This window comes from Drosophila elegans, unplaced genomic scaffold (assembly GCF_018152505.1).
Source record: "Drosophila elegans isolate 14027-0461.03 unplaced genomic scaffold, ASM1815250v1 contig_397, whole genome shotgun sequence".
Lineage (NCBI taxonomy): Eukaryota > Metazoa > Arthropoda > Insecta > Diptera > Drosophilidae > Drosophila > Drosophila elegans.
In genome coordinates, this window is record NW_024545782.1 from 296,453 (window position 1) to 316,192 (window position 19,740).

The 19,740-nt window shown below is 42.3% G+C and overlaps 1 protein-coding gene across 1 annotated transcript in view; it reads left to right on the forward strand.

Annotated features, from left to right (window-relative positions):
* Positions 1–14,308, forward strand: part of LOC108149210 — a 193,555-nt gene extending 179,247 nt beyond the window's left edge. The window contains exon 4 of the mRNA XM_041708785.1: positions 14,104–14,308. Coding sequence (XP_041564719.1) covers positions 14,104–14,271 — 168 coding nt within the window. The 3' untranslated portion in view covers positions 14,272–14,308. The remainder of the gene's footprint in view (positions 1–14,103) is intronic.
* The last annotated feature ends 5,432 nt before the right edge of the window (positions 14,309–19,740 follow it).

The following is a 19,740-nucleotide window of genomic DNA, read 5'->3' on the forward strand; positions in this document are numbered from 1 at the left end:
CCTTGGCTACGAGATAAAAGCGGGGGAAATACGCCCAAACTTAAACAAAATAGAATCGCTAGTGGCGTTGCCTCCACCGAAATCAGTTGCTACTCTGAGACAGTTTATTGGGTTAGCGTCATATTTTTGTCAATTCATTCCGGGTTTTTCACAATTAATGAAGTCGTTATATTTTCTCACATCTGAAAAGAATAGTTTTGATTGGCAAGTACAGCATGAAGAAATACGCAGCAAAATCATCAGTGTATTAACAAACAAGCCTGTTTTGATTATTTTCGATCCACAGTTTCCGATAGAGTTGCATACCGATGCCAGTTCTATAGGGTATGGGGCAATCCTTTTGCACCGCATAAACTCTAAGCCTCACGTGGTTGAATACTATAGTAGAGCCACTAGCTCCTGTGAGTCCAGATATATATCCTATGAATTGGAAACGCTGGCTGTCGTGAATGCTGTAAAACATTTTCGTCATTATCTGCATGGCAGAAAATTCGTGGTTTTTACTGACTGTAATTCAATCAAATCTTCTCGAAATAAAGTCGAATTGTCACCTAGGGTTTATCGTTGGTGGGAGTTTCTACAGGCATTTGATTTCGAAATTGAATACAGAGAAGGTAAACGCATGGCACACGTGGACTTTTTATCTAGGAATCCAGTGTGCCAAAAGATTAAGTCTGTACCAAATAAAATAGAAGAGAAGCGAATTGACTTAACAGAAATATCAGAAAACTGGATACTGGTGGAACAACAAAGGGATCCAGAAATATTAGAAATCATAACTAAGTTGAGAATGACGATTTACCATTAGCACTAGTTGCCACTTATGAAATGAGATCAAATGTTTTGTATAGAAAGATTCAGAGGCATTCCAGAACTCGTTGTTTACCTGTAGTTCCTCGTACGTTCCGCTGGTCAGTTATAAATCAGGAACATGAGTCTATCATGCATTTAGGTTGGGAAAAAACGCTAGACAAGGTGTACGATCATTACTGGTTTACTGGTATGGCAAAATATGTCCGAAGATTTGTGGAGAACTGTATTACATGCAGAGTGTCTAAGAGTACGTCTGGAAAACCTCAAATTGAATTACATCCAATTCCAAAAATTAGCATTCCTTGGCACACAGTACACAAAGATATTTCGGGAAAACTAAGTGGGAAAAGTGATCGTAAAGAATATATCATAGTACAAATCGACGCTTTTACTAAATATGTTTATCTATTTCACACCTTTTCTTTGGATGCTAATACTTGTATAAGCGCAATGAAATCTTCGATTGCCATTTTTGGTGTGCCAACACGTTTAATTGCAGATCAGGGGCGCAGCTTCACGGGTACAAAGTTTGCGCAATTTTGTTCTAATCAAAAGATACAATTACATCTAATTGGAACAGGTGCAAGTCGAGCCAACGGCCAAGTTGAAAGGGTTATGAGCACACTTAAAAATCTGTTGACGGCTGTTGAGACAAGCCCTAGATCGTGGCAAGATGCACTAGGGGACGTTCAGTTAGCCCTTAACTGTACAGTTAATCGTAGCACTAAGTGTAGTCCTTTAGAACTTTTGATCGGTAAGATTGCGCGTCCAATGGGGTTGATTCCTATTGGCGATACTGAAACCGAATTTGACAAGATCGAATTAAGAGAGCTAGCCGCTAAGAACATGGAAGAGGTCGCTAGGTATGAGAAAACAAAATTTAATAAGAATATGGCTAAGGTAATTAAGTTCTGTGTGGGCGACTTTGTGTTACTTAAAAACAGTGAGAGACAACAAACAAACTTAGATCCAAAGTTCAGAGGACCCTTTTTGGTGGTCGAGGTTTTGAACGGAGATCGATACGTTCTAAAGTCTACACAGAACAATAGACGTTACAAATATCCACACGAAAGTTTGAGAAAGTTACCGGATGTGCAAATTCCAGAAGAGTTGATGTAAATTATAAAGCACAAAGTCTGTTGGAAAAGTATGTTGAAACAGAAGAGTGTCGTGAAACCATGTGATTGGTGATGAACGAAGGTTGCTTTAGAAATGAGATTGATGAATTCGTGAAGCCAAGTGTTGGGCGATGTACGAGCGATGTGGTTAATGAATTCGTGAAGCCATGTGTTGGGCGATGGACGAGAAAGAAAAAAAAAGAATGCGTGAAGCCAATGCGTTTGGCGATGGACGAAGTTGGCTAGTATAAGACAAGTTCTGTTTCATGGATTATGATTTAATGATTTGTAATGATTAATTTATAATTTGATAATGTTTAAATGATCTGTTGAGTGAAAATGTAAATGAAAGAAATGGTTTATAAGAGAACATTATGATTGTAATATGAATTCGAGATTACTTGGTTAAGTTTTTCTGAAGTATTCAATAAAATTATAATGTTGGAATGAAACTGAGAGGTTTATTGTAGACACGAGGACGTGTCTATGTCAGAATGGCCGTGTCGGAGAGTATGTAGTGAAGCATTTCGACAGGTATGACCATGGGTTGTGCTGGTATACTAGATATACTAGATATTAGTTTTGGTAGAATGGGGACTCAGTTTGCGAGCTGAGGCCGAGTGTGGCTTCGTATGCGTTGCTAGATCTGGTCTCTCTTTTTCTTCTGGTTTGTAGCGTGGCGTGAGATAGACACGTGTTTGGTCCTTACGAGAGAAGGATGAGCAACAAAAGCATCGAAGACTCGCTGCATTTGCCAGAATTAAGTTCAGGCAATCAAGAACCAAACGATCAATTCACCAGCAATGACGACTTACAAGGGGATGAATTTAGTTCTCCGACATATTCTTATTATTTCTATGGGAGCTATGTGATATAGTCGTCCGATTTTGATGAAATTAAAACCGTAATTTTGAAATAATTACCCAATATTATATGTCGAAGAACTAAGAAAAAATTAAAAAAACAGCTAAGTTATAATTTTTTTTCATTTTTTTTTCCGAATGTTCCTATGGGAGCTATATGATATAGTCGTCCGATTTTGATGAAATTTAAGCCGTAATTCTGAAATATTTAACGATTACTATATGTCGAAGAACTAAAGAAAAATTTAAAAGCAGAAAAGTTATAATTTTTTTTGTATTTGTTTTGCGATTGTTCCTATGGAAGCTATATAATATAGTCGTCCGATTTTGATGAAATTTAAACCGTAATTCTGAAATATTTAACCATTACTATATGTCGAAGAACTAATAGAAAAATTTAAAAACAGCAAAGTTATAATTTTTTTTGGTTTTTTTCCGATTGTTCCTATGGGAGCTGTATGATATAGTCTTCCGATTTTGATGAAATTTAAGCCGTAATTCTGAAATATTTAACCATTACTATATGTCGAAGAACTAAAAGAAAAATTTAAAAGCAGAAAAGTTATAATTTTTTTTGTTTCCTTTTCCGATTTTTCCGATGGGAGCTATATGATATAGTCTTCCGATTTTGATGAAATTTAAACCGTGTAACGAACTGGTTTTCTTTATTATCTGCTCGCTACGAATGTCGTGCGGCTAGCTCAGAAGATGTAAGTGTTCGTCCCACCAAATTTATATATGTATACGTGACCGCTCTTTTGACCAGTGAAAACACACAGAAAGATTGGGAGTATGCAGTGATCTTTTATTCGCCGACTTGACCCTCGGCCGGGGTGGTGTAATGGTTATGTGGAATTACGTCCTGCCGTCGTCTCCTTCCCACGTTGAACGCCTCGCTGGATCGTGCCGGCTGCGAAGTGGTGTCTTCCTCGCCGGTTTCGCTTGCGATGTCTTCTGCCACCCTTGGCTCGGCGGGTGTACAGGGACTAGGGATGCGTCACCGTTCCCAGACTAGCGTGAACAGGCACTGTGCTCTCAAGGCGTACGACTTTCGCAGCCGCAGCCTCCTGTCCCTTGCTCTGTCCCGGCCGGTCGCACCGTACGTCGGCTCAGTTTCTACTTGACGGTTCAGGCGTACGCCGGAAGCCGCCAACGCAGTCCCTGGGTCAAACGCCAGGTTTTAGACGAACGCTTCCACCCTATCCTCTCTGCCGCAGGCTTAAGAATTCGAAGTATAGGCTGCTCGCTCGACGCTCGTTTTCGTTGTCCTGGGGTCCTCGTTGTCCTTGTTCTGCCTCCAGCTATCTCGACCAGCTCCGCTCCTTCTTGGTGACTCGGTAAGCTGCCGTTCTAGGATGCATACGCCTATCGAGACACCAGCTAAACAAACGCGCGTCCTTCCGGGCTATTCGCAGCGGGACCTTGTACAGTTCCTGCAGGACGATCAGGCATACGCCGGAGTTCGCCAATGCAGTCCTTGTAGGCAGGTAGCTAGTTCTAGACACTTTGCTTCTGAGCCCACGGTTGTCGGACACGCCGGGTGGGATGCCAAGCTCAAATCGCGACAGAAGTTGTAACAAAGCGCCTGGACTTAGCCGTGTGATGCCGTAAGGACCTCAGTTACCTGTGTCTCAATTCGGAGACTTTAGCTCTATGTCCCGAACGTCTCGACGTAGCGTTCTTGTTTCCTTGATGACTCCGCACGGCTTTACTTGCTCCTTCACGATGTTTCACTGGTTACTTGCTCACTTGATGACTGTTACTTGTTGACTTTGTAGAATCGACTGATGCACCTTCCTGCGCTCGGCCGGTTTATATAGGCCTCCATTTACCGCTAGTTATCGGCGTCTCCTTGCCTCCTGGTCCAAAGTCCACGGTTTTACCGTTCGACCTTTCGCCCTCTGCGCACGGCACCGATATCAGGGTCCAAAGTCCGGTGCCGTCCCGTTACTTCCTTCTGACCACGACCCTTCGCCGCTCTCTCTTGTATTGCTTTCCCTCTCGGAATCTCCTTGGCTTTGTCTGGTGCTCAGTTCACCACTCTCTCTCTCCGCACTACCGTTACTGCGGGCGAGTTCGCCGCGTAACTGGTCACTGGTAGGCCACTGCTTGCATGCGCTTACTCTGCTTGCTTCTTAACTTGTGGGGAGTTATTCAACTCCTCACATTCTCCCCTTATTTCGGGAATGAAAAAGAGACTCGCTGTTCTCTCTGCCTTGGTATACTCCACATTCTGACATCCTTCCCTCGACGTGTCTCCTCGTACTTGTCCTCGTTCGCCTGTAGTCTTCTAATCGACTTGCTCCTCCAGACGGTTCCCACGACGCTCACAGCTCCTTCTTGAGTTCCACAGCGCCGATCCTCCTTCCAGATTTTGAATTTCCCGCCCCAGACGTTTCCCCCGTAGACTTTAAATTCCCGCCCAGACGTTTCCCCCGTAGACTTTTGAATTCCCGCCCAGACGTTTCCCCCGAAGACTTTTGAATTCCCGCCCAGACGTTTCCCCCGATGATTTTCTCGATCTCCGTGATTTGCCTTCTCCGTCGGATGGTCACTCTACGTCGTGCCGATCGGTCTCCAGTTGTTTTCGGTGATATAGATATTCTCCCGTGTGATTCTCCGCTGTATGGTCACTCTCCGCCCAACCGATCGGTCTCCAATTGTTATCGGTTCCGTGACCCAACGGGGCGTTTTCCACAGCGTGACTCCTTGTGCCGATATTTCCAGTATTTTGTGCCCACCGATCGACCCTATCGTGTAGGGCCAATTGGCCACCATGAATCGAAACGCCCCCATCCCTTGTTTATAGTGACTCCGCACAATGCTATGGTAAGCGCAATTTCCTTTCTATTTCATGTTTACTTATTTTCTTTTTCCCCAAAGCTTGGCCCAGGATTGCAGAGTTGACCTTTCCTGCCCTTGGGGCCGGTGTCAATGACCCTGCTCGGCTTATCGCTTTCTTGCGTCGTTCTGCATTTAGTTGGCAAGTGGTTTGTTTCCCTGCGACCCCGGTTTTCATGTATATTTCTCATTTCAGATTGCCGGATCATCCGTAGTGCCTTTCATGTGTGTGTATTTTCCTTTTTTTTTATTGTGGCCGTTTATGTGTGTGCGCGTCATATTCGTGTTTTTCCGGCTTGGCATGCTAACTAATTAACTGTGGCCGTTTATGTGTGTGCGCGTTATTTTAGTGTTTTCCGGCTTGGCATGCTACGGTAAAGCTCTCGAGCTGTACCGTCTCCCTTCTTTCCTCGGGAAACAACGATCTGGTCGTGGTCTTCCTCGATTCGTACAGAGTCTGCCGACGCTACGGATTGTTGTTGGCCTGCGGTCTTTTCGGTTTCTTGTCCTGTGCATCACCTTATTCTTCGCGGCGTATTAACGGATGACTCTGGCTTCATGCCCGACGCAGAATCTGTTTGCCTCGTTGTCTGGGTCACTGTGCCTCCTTTTTATCTGCGTTCTATATAGACTCTGGCTTATGCCCGACGATATAGTCCGTACGTTTTGTCGTTGCATGCTCGTGTTATCCTGCGGTCTATATAGACTCTGGCTTATGCCCGACGATATAGTCTGTACTTTTTGTCGTTGCATGTTCGTGTTACCCTGCGGTCTATATAGACTCTTATGCCCGACGCTACAGTCCGCACTACCTGATGTTGTTGCCTGCTTGTGTTGTCCTTGCTTGTCTGTACCGAGTTCTTGTGTTTGTTGTTTAAGCTCACTGACGTGGACTGTTCGTTCTTTTTGTGTATCCTTGTGGCGGATTCTACAAATGACTGGTGAGACGAAGTCTATTACCGTGTACGGTTCGTCATATCTCGGCGCTAGCTTTGCCGCGAAACCCTCGGCTGCCTTTGACAGATGGTGCTCCTTCGCCCAGACTGTGTCCCCTATCGTTGGATTCCATTGCCTCCTTCGTAGATTGTAATGCCTGGCTTGGTCCTGAGCAGCTTTCTCCATATTCCGGCGCACAATTTCGAAAATCTCCTTCATCTTATTGGCCTTATCTTCAGGCGTTTCCGTCTGCTTTCCTGTGCCGATGGTTTCACTGTCGTACAGGGCGCTGTGCAGTCGAGACTCTCGAGCCTGCGTGAGGAAACACGGGGAGTACCCTGTTGACTTCGACGTACTTGAATTTACCGCTAGCATAATCTCCGGCCACTTCTCGTCCCAATTCCTCTGGTTCTGTCCCGCAAACTGCGCTATCATGGTTTTAACTGTCCGGTTTGCTCTTTCCGTCGGATTCTCCTGCAGTGTATATGGTGCCGTGAATTGTTGCTTAATTCCCATTTCGCTGAGGAATTTTTTGAATGCGCGGCTGGCAAACTGAACTCCATTGTCCGTTATTACCACCATCGGAACTCCGAACCTAGCGATGACTCTTTCTCGGAACGCCTTTTGAAGTGTTTCTGCCGTTGCTGCTCGCATTGGCACCAATTCTGTCCACTTTGAGAACCTATCTATCAGCACTAGCAGCATCTGGTTGCCATGCTTCGACCTGGGCAATGGTCCGACAAAGTCTGCACATACCGTTGCCCATGGTTCTTCGGGTATTTGCGTCAGCATTTTCCCGGCTGCCTGCATCTGGTTGGGCTTGTACTTGAGGCATGTCTCGCATTTCCGTAAGTGTGCTCAGGCGTCCCTATGCATTCCTGGCCAGTAATATCGAGCCGCCAGCCTTGCGATCGTTTTCCGACTTCCCACGTGTCCAGCAGCTGGTGAGTCGTGATTCTCCTTCAGGACTGTTTCCCTCAGTCCCCGTGGGACGCAGAGCTTCCATGCTGCCACGTCTTCGCTGCCTGCTCTGTGCGGGATATGCCTGTACAATGCGCCTCCCTCCATGATGTAGTCCGGAAACTTCTGTGGCTGTTTGTTAATCTTCTCACACATATCCTTGATCCAGCTGCATGTTCCCTGCGTGTCCTCCGGAGTTTCTTTAGCTAGCCTAAAGGCTTCTGGTAGAGGCTGTCTTGACAGTGCATCAGCGACCACGTTAAGCTGCCCCTTCCTGTATGATATTTCAAAATTATACTGCTGCAGCTCCGGGCCCACCTCGCTATTCTTCCTGAGGGACTTTCGATGCTGTTCAACCATTTAAGCACCATATGGTCCGTCACCACCTTGAAGTGGTATCCTTCCAAGTATGGTTTGAGCTTCCGGATTGCCCACACGATTGCCAGGCATTCCTTTTTGCTGGTTGAATAGTTCTTTTCCGCGCCATTCAGGGTCCGGCTTGAATATGAAATGACCTTTTCGCCGCTTTCAGTTTCCTGCGTCAGGACTGCCCCTATACCATAATCGCTTGCGTCCGTCTGCAGTACGAATGGTTTATCGAAATCCGGGCATGCCAGCACAGGATCGGCCACTAGCCTTGCCTTCACCTCCTCGAATGCCTGCTGGTGCTCAGGAGTCCATGTCCATTTCGTGCCTTTCCGCAATAGATCATTTAGTGGTTTTACTAATCGCGCAAAGTCGGGCACGAATCGCCTGTACCACGATGCTACGCCCAAGTATTGGCGCAACTCCCGGATGGTTGTGGGTGGTTCCAGCTCGGCTATGGCTGCTACTTTTTCGGGATCGGTGCCGATTCCTTGGTCCGTAACGCGGTGTCCCAGGTAAAGCAGTTCGCTTTTGAAGAAATGACATTTTTCAGGATTTATCCTCAGGTTAGCCTGTTTAAGGCGTCGGAAAACTTCACGATGATGTCGTCTTGGTATGCAAACGCGTGTGGTGACATCTCCGGTCCAATAACCTGGTCCAGTGCTCTCTGGAAAGTCTCCGAGGCGGAGTGTAAACCAAATGGCATTACTTTCCACTGGAAAAGCCCCTTTCCTGGCACTGTGAACGCCGTGAATTGCCTGCTATTTTCCTCCAGAGGAATTTGCCAGTATCCATCTTTCAAATCCAGACTGCTTATGTATCACGCCTCCCTCAACTGGTCCAATATGTAATTTATCCTTGGCATCGGATAAGCATCTTTGATGGATTTGGCATTGATCTGTCTAAAGTCGACACAAAGCCTCCACTGACCTGTCTTTTTCTTCACCATGACTATCGGGGAGCTGTACGGGCTTCTCGAGTGTTCTATGCATCCCTTCTCCAGCAACTCGTCGACTTTCGCATTGATATCCCCTTGAACCTTTGGATTTTTCGGGTAGTATCTCTGTTTGATTGGTTTGTCGTCCTTCATGGTGATTCGGTGCTCGGCTATGTTGGATGTTCCACTCATTGTTCGAAATTCCGCGAGCTCCTGCTCTAGGAATTTTCCAACGTCGCATTCCTCAGAGTTGGTTTGCACCACTGCCACGACAATTTTTCCTCTAACCACCCGTTGTGCCTTCTTCTTTCTGGGATCACCACTGTATGTCCGGCACACCTTATTTTGGCGCCGACTCCTGTGAGGAACTTCCATCCTAGCACCAGCGAGTCTACCACTCCTGGTAAGATCAACAGGCTCATGGGCAATCGCTTATTGCCGAATTCGATTTCCACCTCGAGCTGCATGTTTATCCCGCTGCACCTGCCATCTGCCAACCTAACTTGCCTTCTCGTCCTTGTAATCTTTCCATTAGCAGCCAGTATATCCGCCAGCTCCTCGCTTATAAAGCTCGCTGTTGCTCCGGTGTCGATTGTGGCTTTGTGTGAGGTTCTGCCAATCTGTACCGCAGCGGATAACTGCTGCTCTTCTTCGATTAAATCGCCAGTTAGTTTGGAGAGACAACACCTTGCGACCCATTTCCCGATCTCTGGCAGCACTCTACACTCCTAACCCCCACCTTGCCGCAAGTCCAGTAGAAAAGCAGCCGCTGGTTTTGGCATCCTCTTGCCCAATGTCCGTGACCGCCACACCGTCTACAAGCTTTGTGTGGGTTCACGATGTGTGTCTGTGACCTGTGGGCTCTTAGAGCTGCGCTGGGTGGTCTCTGGTGTTGGGTGGCCTCCATAACGTGCTCTAGTGGTTGTAGGTGTTTGGAGTCCATTGGCTTGGACCGTCAATAGGTGCTTGGTGTCCGCCTTCCTCTTCGCACCTTCTACACGTGACTTGTGGTGCTGTTGTTTTGCTTCGCGAGAATTTGTTTTCTTGATCGTCTATCTTATACGTCCTCAGGGAAATCCTCAGGTCAGGCGTGCAGTTTTCTTTTATCTGCTCGAGTGTTTCCTTTGGGGAGTAACCAAGTGGTCTCATCATGGTCAGCATGTCAACCATATAGTCCTTGAACGACTCTCTAAAGCCCTGTTTCCTTTGTTTGACCTGATCTGCGAGCTTTGTGAAGAAACCCCTTGGCAGGAAATACGTTTGAAAACTGTCGCTGAACTCTCCCCATGTCCTCCAGTGTTTATTGTTTGATATGAACCATTTTAGGGCCTTGCCTTGCAGCAATTCAGGCATGGCTCGGGGAATGAGGTTCAGGTTCAAACCGTATGTGTTTGCTGACCATTCCACTTGTTCCAGTAACTCCAGTGGTTTCTCCGTGCCGTCAAACTTGAACGACCATTCCCTGACTTGCTTCGCGACTTTTGCATAGTCTGGTGCGCTGGGCCTTTGCTGTTCTGTTCTTCTTTCTTGGCTTGGGCCCCTGGATCTTCCTGCCTCCTTCATGCTCTCAACGCCCAGGCTGGCTATGAGCTGTTCGGCGTCTGGGACTTGTAACTTGCCGCTCGAGCCTGGTTTGTCGTACAATTCCTCCGGCTCAGCCCAAATTTCCGCCATTCTTGGGTCGTTTTGTGTCTTCGTAACATACTCTGAAAGGGCCTTTCGCATGTCGTCCGACTTGCCCTCCAGGATAATGCCAAGCTTGGCTGCCACCTTTGGGAAATCCTCTTTCTTGAGGAGATAGATCCAATTTTTCCCTATTTCTGTTTATTGCTGTATTTTCACTGTCAGGACAATCACGTTGGGCGCCAGATGTAACGAACTGATTTTCTTTATTATCTGCTCGCTACGAATGTCGTGCGGCTAGCTCAGAAGATGTAAGTGTTCGTCCCACCAAATTTATATATGTATACGTGACCGCTCTTTTGACTAGTGAAAACACACAGAAAGATTGGGAGTATGCAGTGATCTTTTATTCGCCGACTTGACCCTCGGGGTGGTGTAATGGTTATGAGGAATTACGTCCTGCCGTCGTCTCCTTCCCACGTTGAACGCCTCGCTGGAGCGTGCCGGCTGCGAAGTGGTGTCTTCCTCGCCGGTTTCGCTTGCGATGTCTTCTGCCACCCTTGGCTCGGCGGGTGTACAGGGACTAGGATGCGTCACCGTTCCCAGACTAGGGTGAACAGGCACTGTGCTCTCAAGGCGTACGCCTTTCGCAGCCGCAGCCTCCTGTCCCTTGCTCTGTCCCGGCCGGTCGCACCGGACGTCGGCTCAGTTTCTACTTGACGGTTTAGGTGTACGCCGGAAGCCGCCAACGCAGTCCCTGGGTCAAACGCCAGGTTCTAGACGAACGCTTCCACCCTACCCTCTCTGCCGCAGGCTTAAGAATTCGAAGTATAGGCTGCTCGTTCGACGCTCGTTTTCGTCGTCCTGGGGTCCTCGTTGTCCTTGTTCTGCCTCCAGCTATCTCGACCAGCTCCGCTCCTTGTTGGTGACTCGGTAAGCTGCCGTTCTAGGACTCTAGCGGTGGACCGCTGTGCTCTCAACGCATACGTCTTTCGAGACACCAGCTGAACAAACGCGCGTCCTTCCGGGCTATTCACAGCAGGACCTTGTACAGTTCCTGAAGGACGATCAGGCATACGCCGGAGTTCGCCAATGCAGCCCTTGTAGGCAGACTCCCCTCCTTGTTGGCGACTCGGTAAGCTGCCGTTCTGGGACTCTAGCGGTGGACCGCTGTGCTCTCAACGCATACGCCTTTCGAGATACCAGCTGAACAAAAGCGCGTCCTTCCGGGCTAGTCGCACCAGGACCTTGTACAGCTCCTGCAGGACGATCAGGCATACGCCGGAGTTCGCCAATGCAGTCCTTGTAGGCAGGTAGCTAGTTCAAGACACTTTGCTTCTGAGCCCACGGTTCTTCGTCGAAGGACTCTATTTGTTCACTTTGTCGGACACGCCGGGTGGGATGCCAAGCTCAAATCGCGACAGAAGACTTAGCCGTGTGATGCCGTAAGGACCTCAGCTACCTGTGTCTCAATTCGGAGACTTTAGCTCTAAGTCCCGAACGTCTCGACGTAGCGTTCTTGTTTCCTTGATGACTCCGCACGGCTTTACTTGCTCCTTCACGATGTTTCATTGGTTACTTGTTCACTTGATGACTGTTACTTCTTGAATTGGTAGAAATCGACTGATCCAGCTTCCTACGCTCGGCCGGTTTATATAGGCCTCCATTTACCGCTAGTTATCGGCTTCTCCTTGCCTCCTGGTCCAAAGTCCACGGTTTTATCGTTCGACCTTTCGCCCTCTGCGCACGGCACCAATATCAGGGTCCAAAGTCCGGTGCCGTCCCGTTACTTCCTTCTGCCCACGGCCCTTCGCCGCTCTCTCTTGTATTGCTGTCCCTCTCGGACTCTCCTTGGCTTTGTCTGGTGCTCAGTTCACCACTCTCTCTCTCCGCACTACCGTTACTACGGGCGAGTTCGCCGCGTAACTGGTAACTGGTAGGCCACTGCTTGCATGAGTTATTCAACTGCTCACAACCGTAATTCTGAAATATTTAACCATTACTATATGTCGAAGAACTAAAAGAAAAATTGAAAAGCAGAAAAGTTATAATTTTTTTTGTTTTTTTTTCCGCTTTTTCCTATTGGAGCTATATGATATAGCCGTCCGATTTTTATGGAATTTAAACCGTAATTCTGAAATATTTAACCATTATTATATGTCGAAGAACTAATAGAAAAATTTAAAAACAGCAAAGTTATAATTTTTTTTGTTTTTTTTTCCGATTGTTCCTATGGGAGCTGTATGATATAGTCGTCCGATTTTGATGAAATTTAAACCTTAATTCTGAAATATTTAACCATTTCTATATGACGAAGAACTAAAAAAAATTAAAAAACAGCAAAGTTATAATTTTTTTTATTTATTTTTTCAATTGTTCCTATGGGAGCTATATGCTATTGTCGACCGATCCGGCTCGTTCTGACTTTTATACTACCTGCAATAGAAAGACAACTTTTGGGAAAGTTTTTTGCAGATAGCTTTAAAACTGAGAGACTAGTTTGCGTAGAAACGGACGGACAGATGGACAGACTGACAGACGGACAGACGGACATGGCTAGATCGACTCTGCTAGTGATGCTGATCAAAACCTGAGAGACTAGTTTGCGTAGAAACGGACGGACAGATGGACAGACTGACAGACGGACAGACGGACATGGCTAGATCGACTCTGCTAGTGATGCTGATCAAGAATATATGTACTTTATAGGGTCGGAAATGTCTCCATCACTGCGTTGCAAACTTCTGACTGAAATTATAATACCCTCTGCAAGGGTATAACTTTGCTGTTTTTTTATTTTTTTTTTTTTTTATTTCTTCGATATATAGTAATGGTTAATTTTTTCAGAATTACGTTTTAAATTTATAGCTCCCATAGGAATAATCGGAAAAAAATTTATTGCTTATCTGTTTTTAATTTTTTTCTTAGTTCTTCGACATATAGTAATTATTTCAGAATTACGGTTTAAATTTTATCAAAATCGGATGACTTTATATATAGCTTTTATAAGAACAATCGGAGAAAAATAAAAAAAAATTATAACTTAGCTGTTTTTTAGTTTTTCTCTTAGTTCTGCGACACAAAGTAATGTTTAAATATTTAAGAATTACGGTTTAAATTTCATAAAAATCGGACGACTATATCATATAGCTCCAATAGAAACTTTAAAAATATATACAATATTTTTTTAAATGTAACTTTTCTATTTTGTAATTTTTTTTTTTAATTCCTTTAGACTTATTAATAATTTGCAGTTTAGAATTACGCTTTTAATTTTATTAAGCTCGGAAAACGATATCATATAGCTGCCATCGGAACTATCGAATAATTAAGCTGCTAATCAAGTAAATCAATAATTTTAATGTTTTCAAGAATATTTAGTTTTTGCAATAGCTGCAAGGGTATATGAACTTCGGTTTGCCGAAGTTTGATTATTTTCTTGTTAAATTTAATCTCTGTTTCTTACCACTGGTAAGCCCCGATTGTTTTGTGAGGTCATATTTGTTTTAAAATTAATAAGTTGAGTAACGGATATTTAAGTGTCGGGGCGCTCGCTTTCTTGTTTAATTTGTGTATCTTTTCTATTATATATTATTGTTTAAATAAAATGTTAAATTTTGCATATACTTATATCCTATTTTCACAGATCCACCATAGGTCTTTTTGCGGGATAGTCCGTGAGAATTTGCCGTGTCAAAAGTTTTTCATCCTTTCCTCCATCCCTGATGGGTGTTCCTGTCGGCATGGTTCTATGCGATATTTAGCTGATAACTTTCACATAAATGGTGAAAAATTTAGAATTAAATTTAAATGAAACTAACACTAACACCTATACAAATGTAACTACGCATTGTAGATAAAAATAAATACATATACCGTTAAAAAGTCTTTCACAAAAAGCCTACCGTTGCTTTGTGGTTCCGTCTTTTAATTATTGCATACCAATGTATAAGCAATGGTGTACACAATTGTGATGGTGTAGATTGAAGAATTGGGGCTATCTCATGCTGAAAACGTATTATTCCAATTTTAAAAGAAAATATCGAAACAAACGTATAGTTTAAAATAGCTACTACTATACAAAAACTTTTGCAGTGTAACCGGTTATTTTTATGAAAAGCAGCATTACTCAGACATTATTGTAGAAATATATTTCGGCTGCACCTTGACAACCGTCTTCAAGGGAAATATAGTAATTCAAAAAACATATAAATAATAACTGTAATTTGATTTTACGTTACTTATAATATTAAAAACAATTATAAGACATATTTCAAAGTATAATTCCATAGAAAGCAATATGGTTTTGTTACTTTTAATATTTTTGTTTTTACGATAACTGTTATAATTTTTGTAATATGCCTATTTATTTATATTTTTTTATTTTTTATGATTTTATTTATTTTTTTCTAGAAAGTAACGTTTATGTTTATTTTTTATACCCTTGCAGAGGGTTTTATAATTTTATTTTATAGCTCCCATGGGAACAATCGGAAAAAAAAAAATTATTGCTTAGCTGTTTTTTAGTTTTTTTTTTAGTTCTTCGACACATAGTAATATTTAAATATTTCAGAATTACAGTTTAAATTTCATAAAAATCGGACGACTATATCGTATAGCTACAATAGAAACTTTAAAAATATATAAAATATTTTTTTTATATGTAATTTTTCTATTTTGTAATTTTTTTTTTAATTTCTTTAGACTTATTAATAATTTGCAGTTTAGAATTACGCTTTTAGGAACTATCGAATAATTAAGCTGCAAATCATCATAGCTTCAACGTTTTTAAACATATACGCAAGTAAATCATAATTTTAATGTTTTCAAGAATATTTAGTTTTTGCAATAGCTGCAAGGGTATATGACCTTCGGTTTGCCGAAGTTTGTTTCCTTTCTTGATAATTATTATCTTAATTTTTCAAAATTGTTGAGCATTAAAAAGACTTGATTTGCGTCCCTAGTTGATTTTAAGCTTTGGGGTAGGTAGCGTTTTGCACCTTGGCAGTATAAAGTTTTTTGTCCATTTTAAATTGCTTAGTTGAAACATTTTTTGCAAACACGAATCCTCAATTCACTAAAATTTATGCCACGAATCTTTTTACACAAACGTACTTCATGATCCGAGCGACTTGGTCCACGGATCTGATAATAGCATTACAGCGATAACCTTTTTTTGCAAATCTTGCAAATCACAATGACCAAAAACTTCAACACCATAAAACAATGTCGAAACAAAGACAGTTTTGGCCACAAGCAACCTTATACGTTCCGGAAAAAATGCTTGGAATGCTGACTGGTGACGTTGGAGACCATATGTTCGACCAGTTGCCTTCAAAACGTGCCTAATCCATGACAAAGTGCTAGATTAACAGCATGGTCTTTGTAACCCAATGTTATGTTGTTTAAGCCCAGTTTTTGCAGATGGCTTGTATCAATATGATTTTGTGCGATTACTTTGCATTTGCTTATGTTAGGGCCTAGACCCAGACAATTGTCCTTTGCCCAAGTGTCAATTAAAGATAGAATACTATTGCTAACAGAAATATAGTCATTTACTTGAGACAACGGTTTAGCAAGGTAAAATTGGACTCGCCAGAGTATAAATGGATTGGACAAAACACATAGTTCACATACATAAAAATAAAGCAATAGAGGATCTAACACCGACACCCAAAAACTGAAAACTTTGACCACGATACTACCGCAACTTCCATTCCGAGCCCACGGTTCCTTGTCGATGGAGTCTTTTTGTCGAGATCTGCCTGACACGCCGAGCAGTTAGCCAAGGTCAAATCGAGATAGAAGTTATTCTACAAGCGATTTGGTAAGTCTGCATTAAGTACAAATTTTTCAGACAAAATAAATATGTATATTAAATAAGTGTTATAACTTTAAGGGTATATATTCTTTGGCTTGCCGAAGTTTGCTTTTTTTTATTTGGAATTATGTTTTGTTTATTTTTTAAAACACAGAAAATATACTTATATATCTATTACCTTTTTTTTAATTTATACTCTGTTTCTTACCACTGGTGGGGGAAACAAGAGTCAATTATTATTAGCGAGCTTTAGCTGCAAGCGTTTTAATTAGCAATAATTTAGGTGCTGGCCTCAGCTCCTAATCTCTTACCGCTGGTGGGGAAAAACTGCAGAGTTGTCGAAGGACCAAAATTTTAGGGATTGTCAAATAAATGAAACAACCTCATCAATTGAGTTCTGAATTAAAACTGTTCTATTTTTTCAAATATTTTTCCAAGATTCTTATTCTAGTCTTATATGTGGTCTACGGTCTAAAGACCGCATCTGTTTTCCTGAGCGGAAGAGTAATCAATTGTCTCCCGCACAGTGTTCTTGGTGCACTAAAAAACAGATAAATATTCAAGTTTTTTACACTTTAAATGCCTATTTTTGAAGAGTACCTAGTATTTTATTTTTATATCTATTATTTAGACCTTGGCGGCTGTCGGTCGGAATCTCTTCAAAGAAGTACCGCCTTGGGGTGCGCGAGGACTGGACTCACAATGATATTTACAAAATAAAAATTAAATTGATTTATTTAATATATTAGTTTATTGTGCTAATTAACTAAATTAAATAGAAAAATAAACGAGTTTGAATTTTTGGCGCTGTTTAAAAGCCGGAGATATCATTTATATTTAAAAATCAGACTATGATTGATTAGATCGGACCATTACTTTTTGAGTTGCGTAACGTAACGTGAAAAACATAGTTTAGAGAAAAACATAGGAAACAGGATAAGACAGGATATTCCTGAAATGTTATACTTTTATATACAAAAATTATCAAAATTTGTTTTTGTAAGTTGTAAGCCATTTGCCTTCTTAACATGACATGCCCAGAGCTCATAAACTCTTGAACTTTATGATTATTTGTGTTCTTCTGAATAATCACTATATTCCTTAAAAAACGGCATGTACAGTAAAAAAAGAACATATCTTTTAGAAAGCGCAAATAATCGGCATAAAACCGTTTAGTCGGTGCAACAGATATATAGCAACTGTAATATGACGTCAATTAATTCGGCAACCCGATGTTTATATACAAATGCAGATAATACAAAACGACTATAATTCGATTTATATGCGTGGGCCATCTCCCGAACTGCATTGACAGCACTGTAATCGAGGAGCGAGCAGTATCGTAAAGAGTAGTTAGAGTTCTGATATCAAACAAAAACACCTCCTAACAAGGCAAAAAAATCATGATGATCTAAATTTTAACAACTACATTTCTGGAATTTAATTTTGTGACGACGAATTATGCATTCGATTAAATAAATACTTCTTTTAAGGGGGTGTTCTGGTCTAGAAATTTAAAAAAAATCTATTTTTTACATATTTTGAATTTTGCTACTTGTAAAAATACAATTCTAAAAGGGTTTTCGAACTATTTTCGGAGTTATACCCAAATTTGCGACTCGGCGTCTGAGATATTGGAATTTAAATTTTGGGTCAAGAAGAACTTCTTAATCGTTGACCGATTAATTACGGTCCAGTGACAAATAATGAAGGTGTTTAGAGCAGACCGCCAGCACCTAGTCAAATCTTCATAGGTGTGCGCTGCACACGCAGGGCTGTTATGCTTTGTTCTTCGTTTTTCCTATCTCGCTACATTTTGTCGTGTTATCTATTTAGCTGAGCTACAGCGAAAACATGTACACAAATTTGAAGTCAAGCTTTCGGCAAGTCAGTTATAAAAATCGCTGCAACTCAAAGCACAGCTAATAAAAACATGAAATAATTTCAATTGAAACTATCGTGCGTTTAATTTATATTTCTAAACTAAAGGGTGGCATTTTGGTTGTTTTCCCCATAAACATTTTGGTGACCCCGACGTGATATTCGTTTAGTTGGAGTCTGCATGTTGGTTGTTAACATTGTTTAATATCGTTTAAGCAATAACCTATTTTCGCTGTCGTTTGCTGCATCTCAGTCACAAACACACGAACACTTTATGGGCGCGCTGCCGGCCGGCCGTTTGTTTTTTTTTTTGAGCATTTTCGCGCTGTGAAAGAAGCAAAACTGTGTTGTTCTGCAAACATTAAACATAAAAGGAAACGCAATTAATTGTTGTTAAACGCGTATATTGCATACATATATGTGTAAATAGCCGTGTATGTGTATGGTCACATACATTACTTTGCCAAGTCAATGCGCTGTTGCTAGGCAAAAATGTCGGTAAAAAGAACAAAAACAAAGTCAAAGTTTCCGTTACGTTGTTGGCGACGCTCGGTGCATTAACATTTGCGCGGCAATAGGCATAGGGTGTTCCCTGCCCTCTGAATCCGGTCAGACAATTAAAAAATGGTTAACCCAGAAGACGCGATTGGCCTCAAAATGATGTTCCCAGTGACATCGAGTTTTACCGAGCCAAAGTGCGTTCCGTTTTGCGGCAGTTACTTAACTGCTGGAGCTACTGATCAGGTTGATGAATCTGATGTCCTCGCGCGGCTGGTATGGGTGAACTCTATGAACTTGGAATTCGATTCTGCACAGACTTCGCTGGAAAAACTGGACTTTTCGGAGATTAGTAAAGATACGCGGTTTGAATTTTCCGCAATCTTAATGGATTTAAAGGCGAAACTAAATCGGGCCGAGCAGCTCTTCGCAAGCTGCATTTGCCGGGTTCCACAGCTGCCAATTCTACATCCTTTGATATTATAAACAATGCGGATCTTTCTTTCAGATTTAGAAAACCTCGATTGCCAAATCTACAGATTGCTCGTTTTCAAGGATCGTACTAAGAATGGCCGGACTTTATTGCAACTTTTACCACGGTCATTGGAAATAATGACGACCTAAGTGATATTGAAAAATTACAATATTTGAGGTCCTCTTTAGGCGGCGTGGCTTTGGAAACCATACGATCGCTCGAGCCCTCAAATGAAAATTATGAAAAGGCTTTAAATTTACTTATTAATCGATTTGATAATAAAGTTTTACACTTTCAGGCAATATTTGGTTTAAAAGGTGTCGAGAAGGGATCAGCTAAGGGTCTTCGGGAGATCCGTGAAAACTGGGAAGATGATTTGTTAATCTCTGAGCTATCTACCTGGGATGCTATGAAGTCGTTTTTGGAGAAGAGGTGCCGGATGATGGAAAACTTGGACCAAGCTGTGGTAATTCAAACACCACACCATCAGGTGGCATGCATAGCATAGATATAATCCAAGTGCACTGATTACGTCTGCTACTGACTCAAAACATCCAATTTGCCTATTTTGCGATTATAGAGTTCATTATTTGCCAAAATGCTCCCGA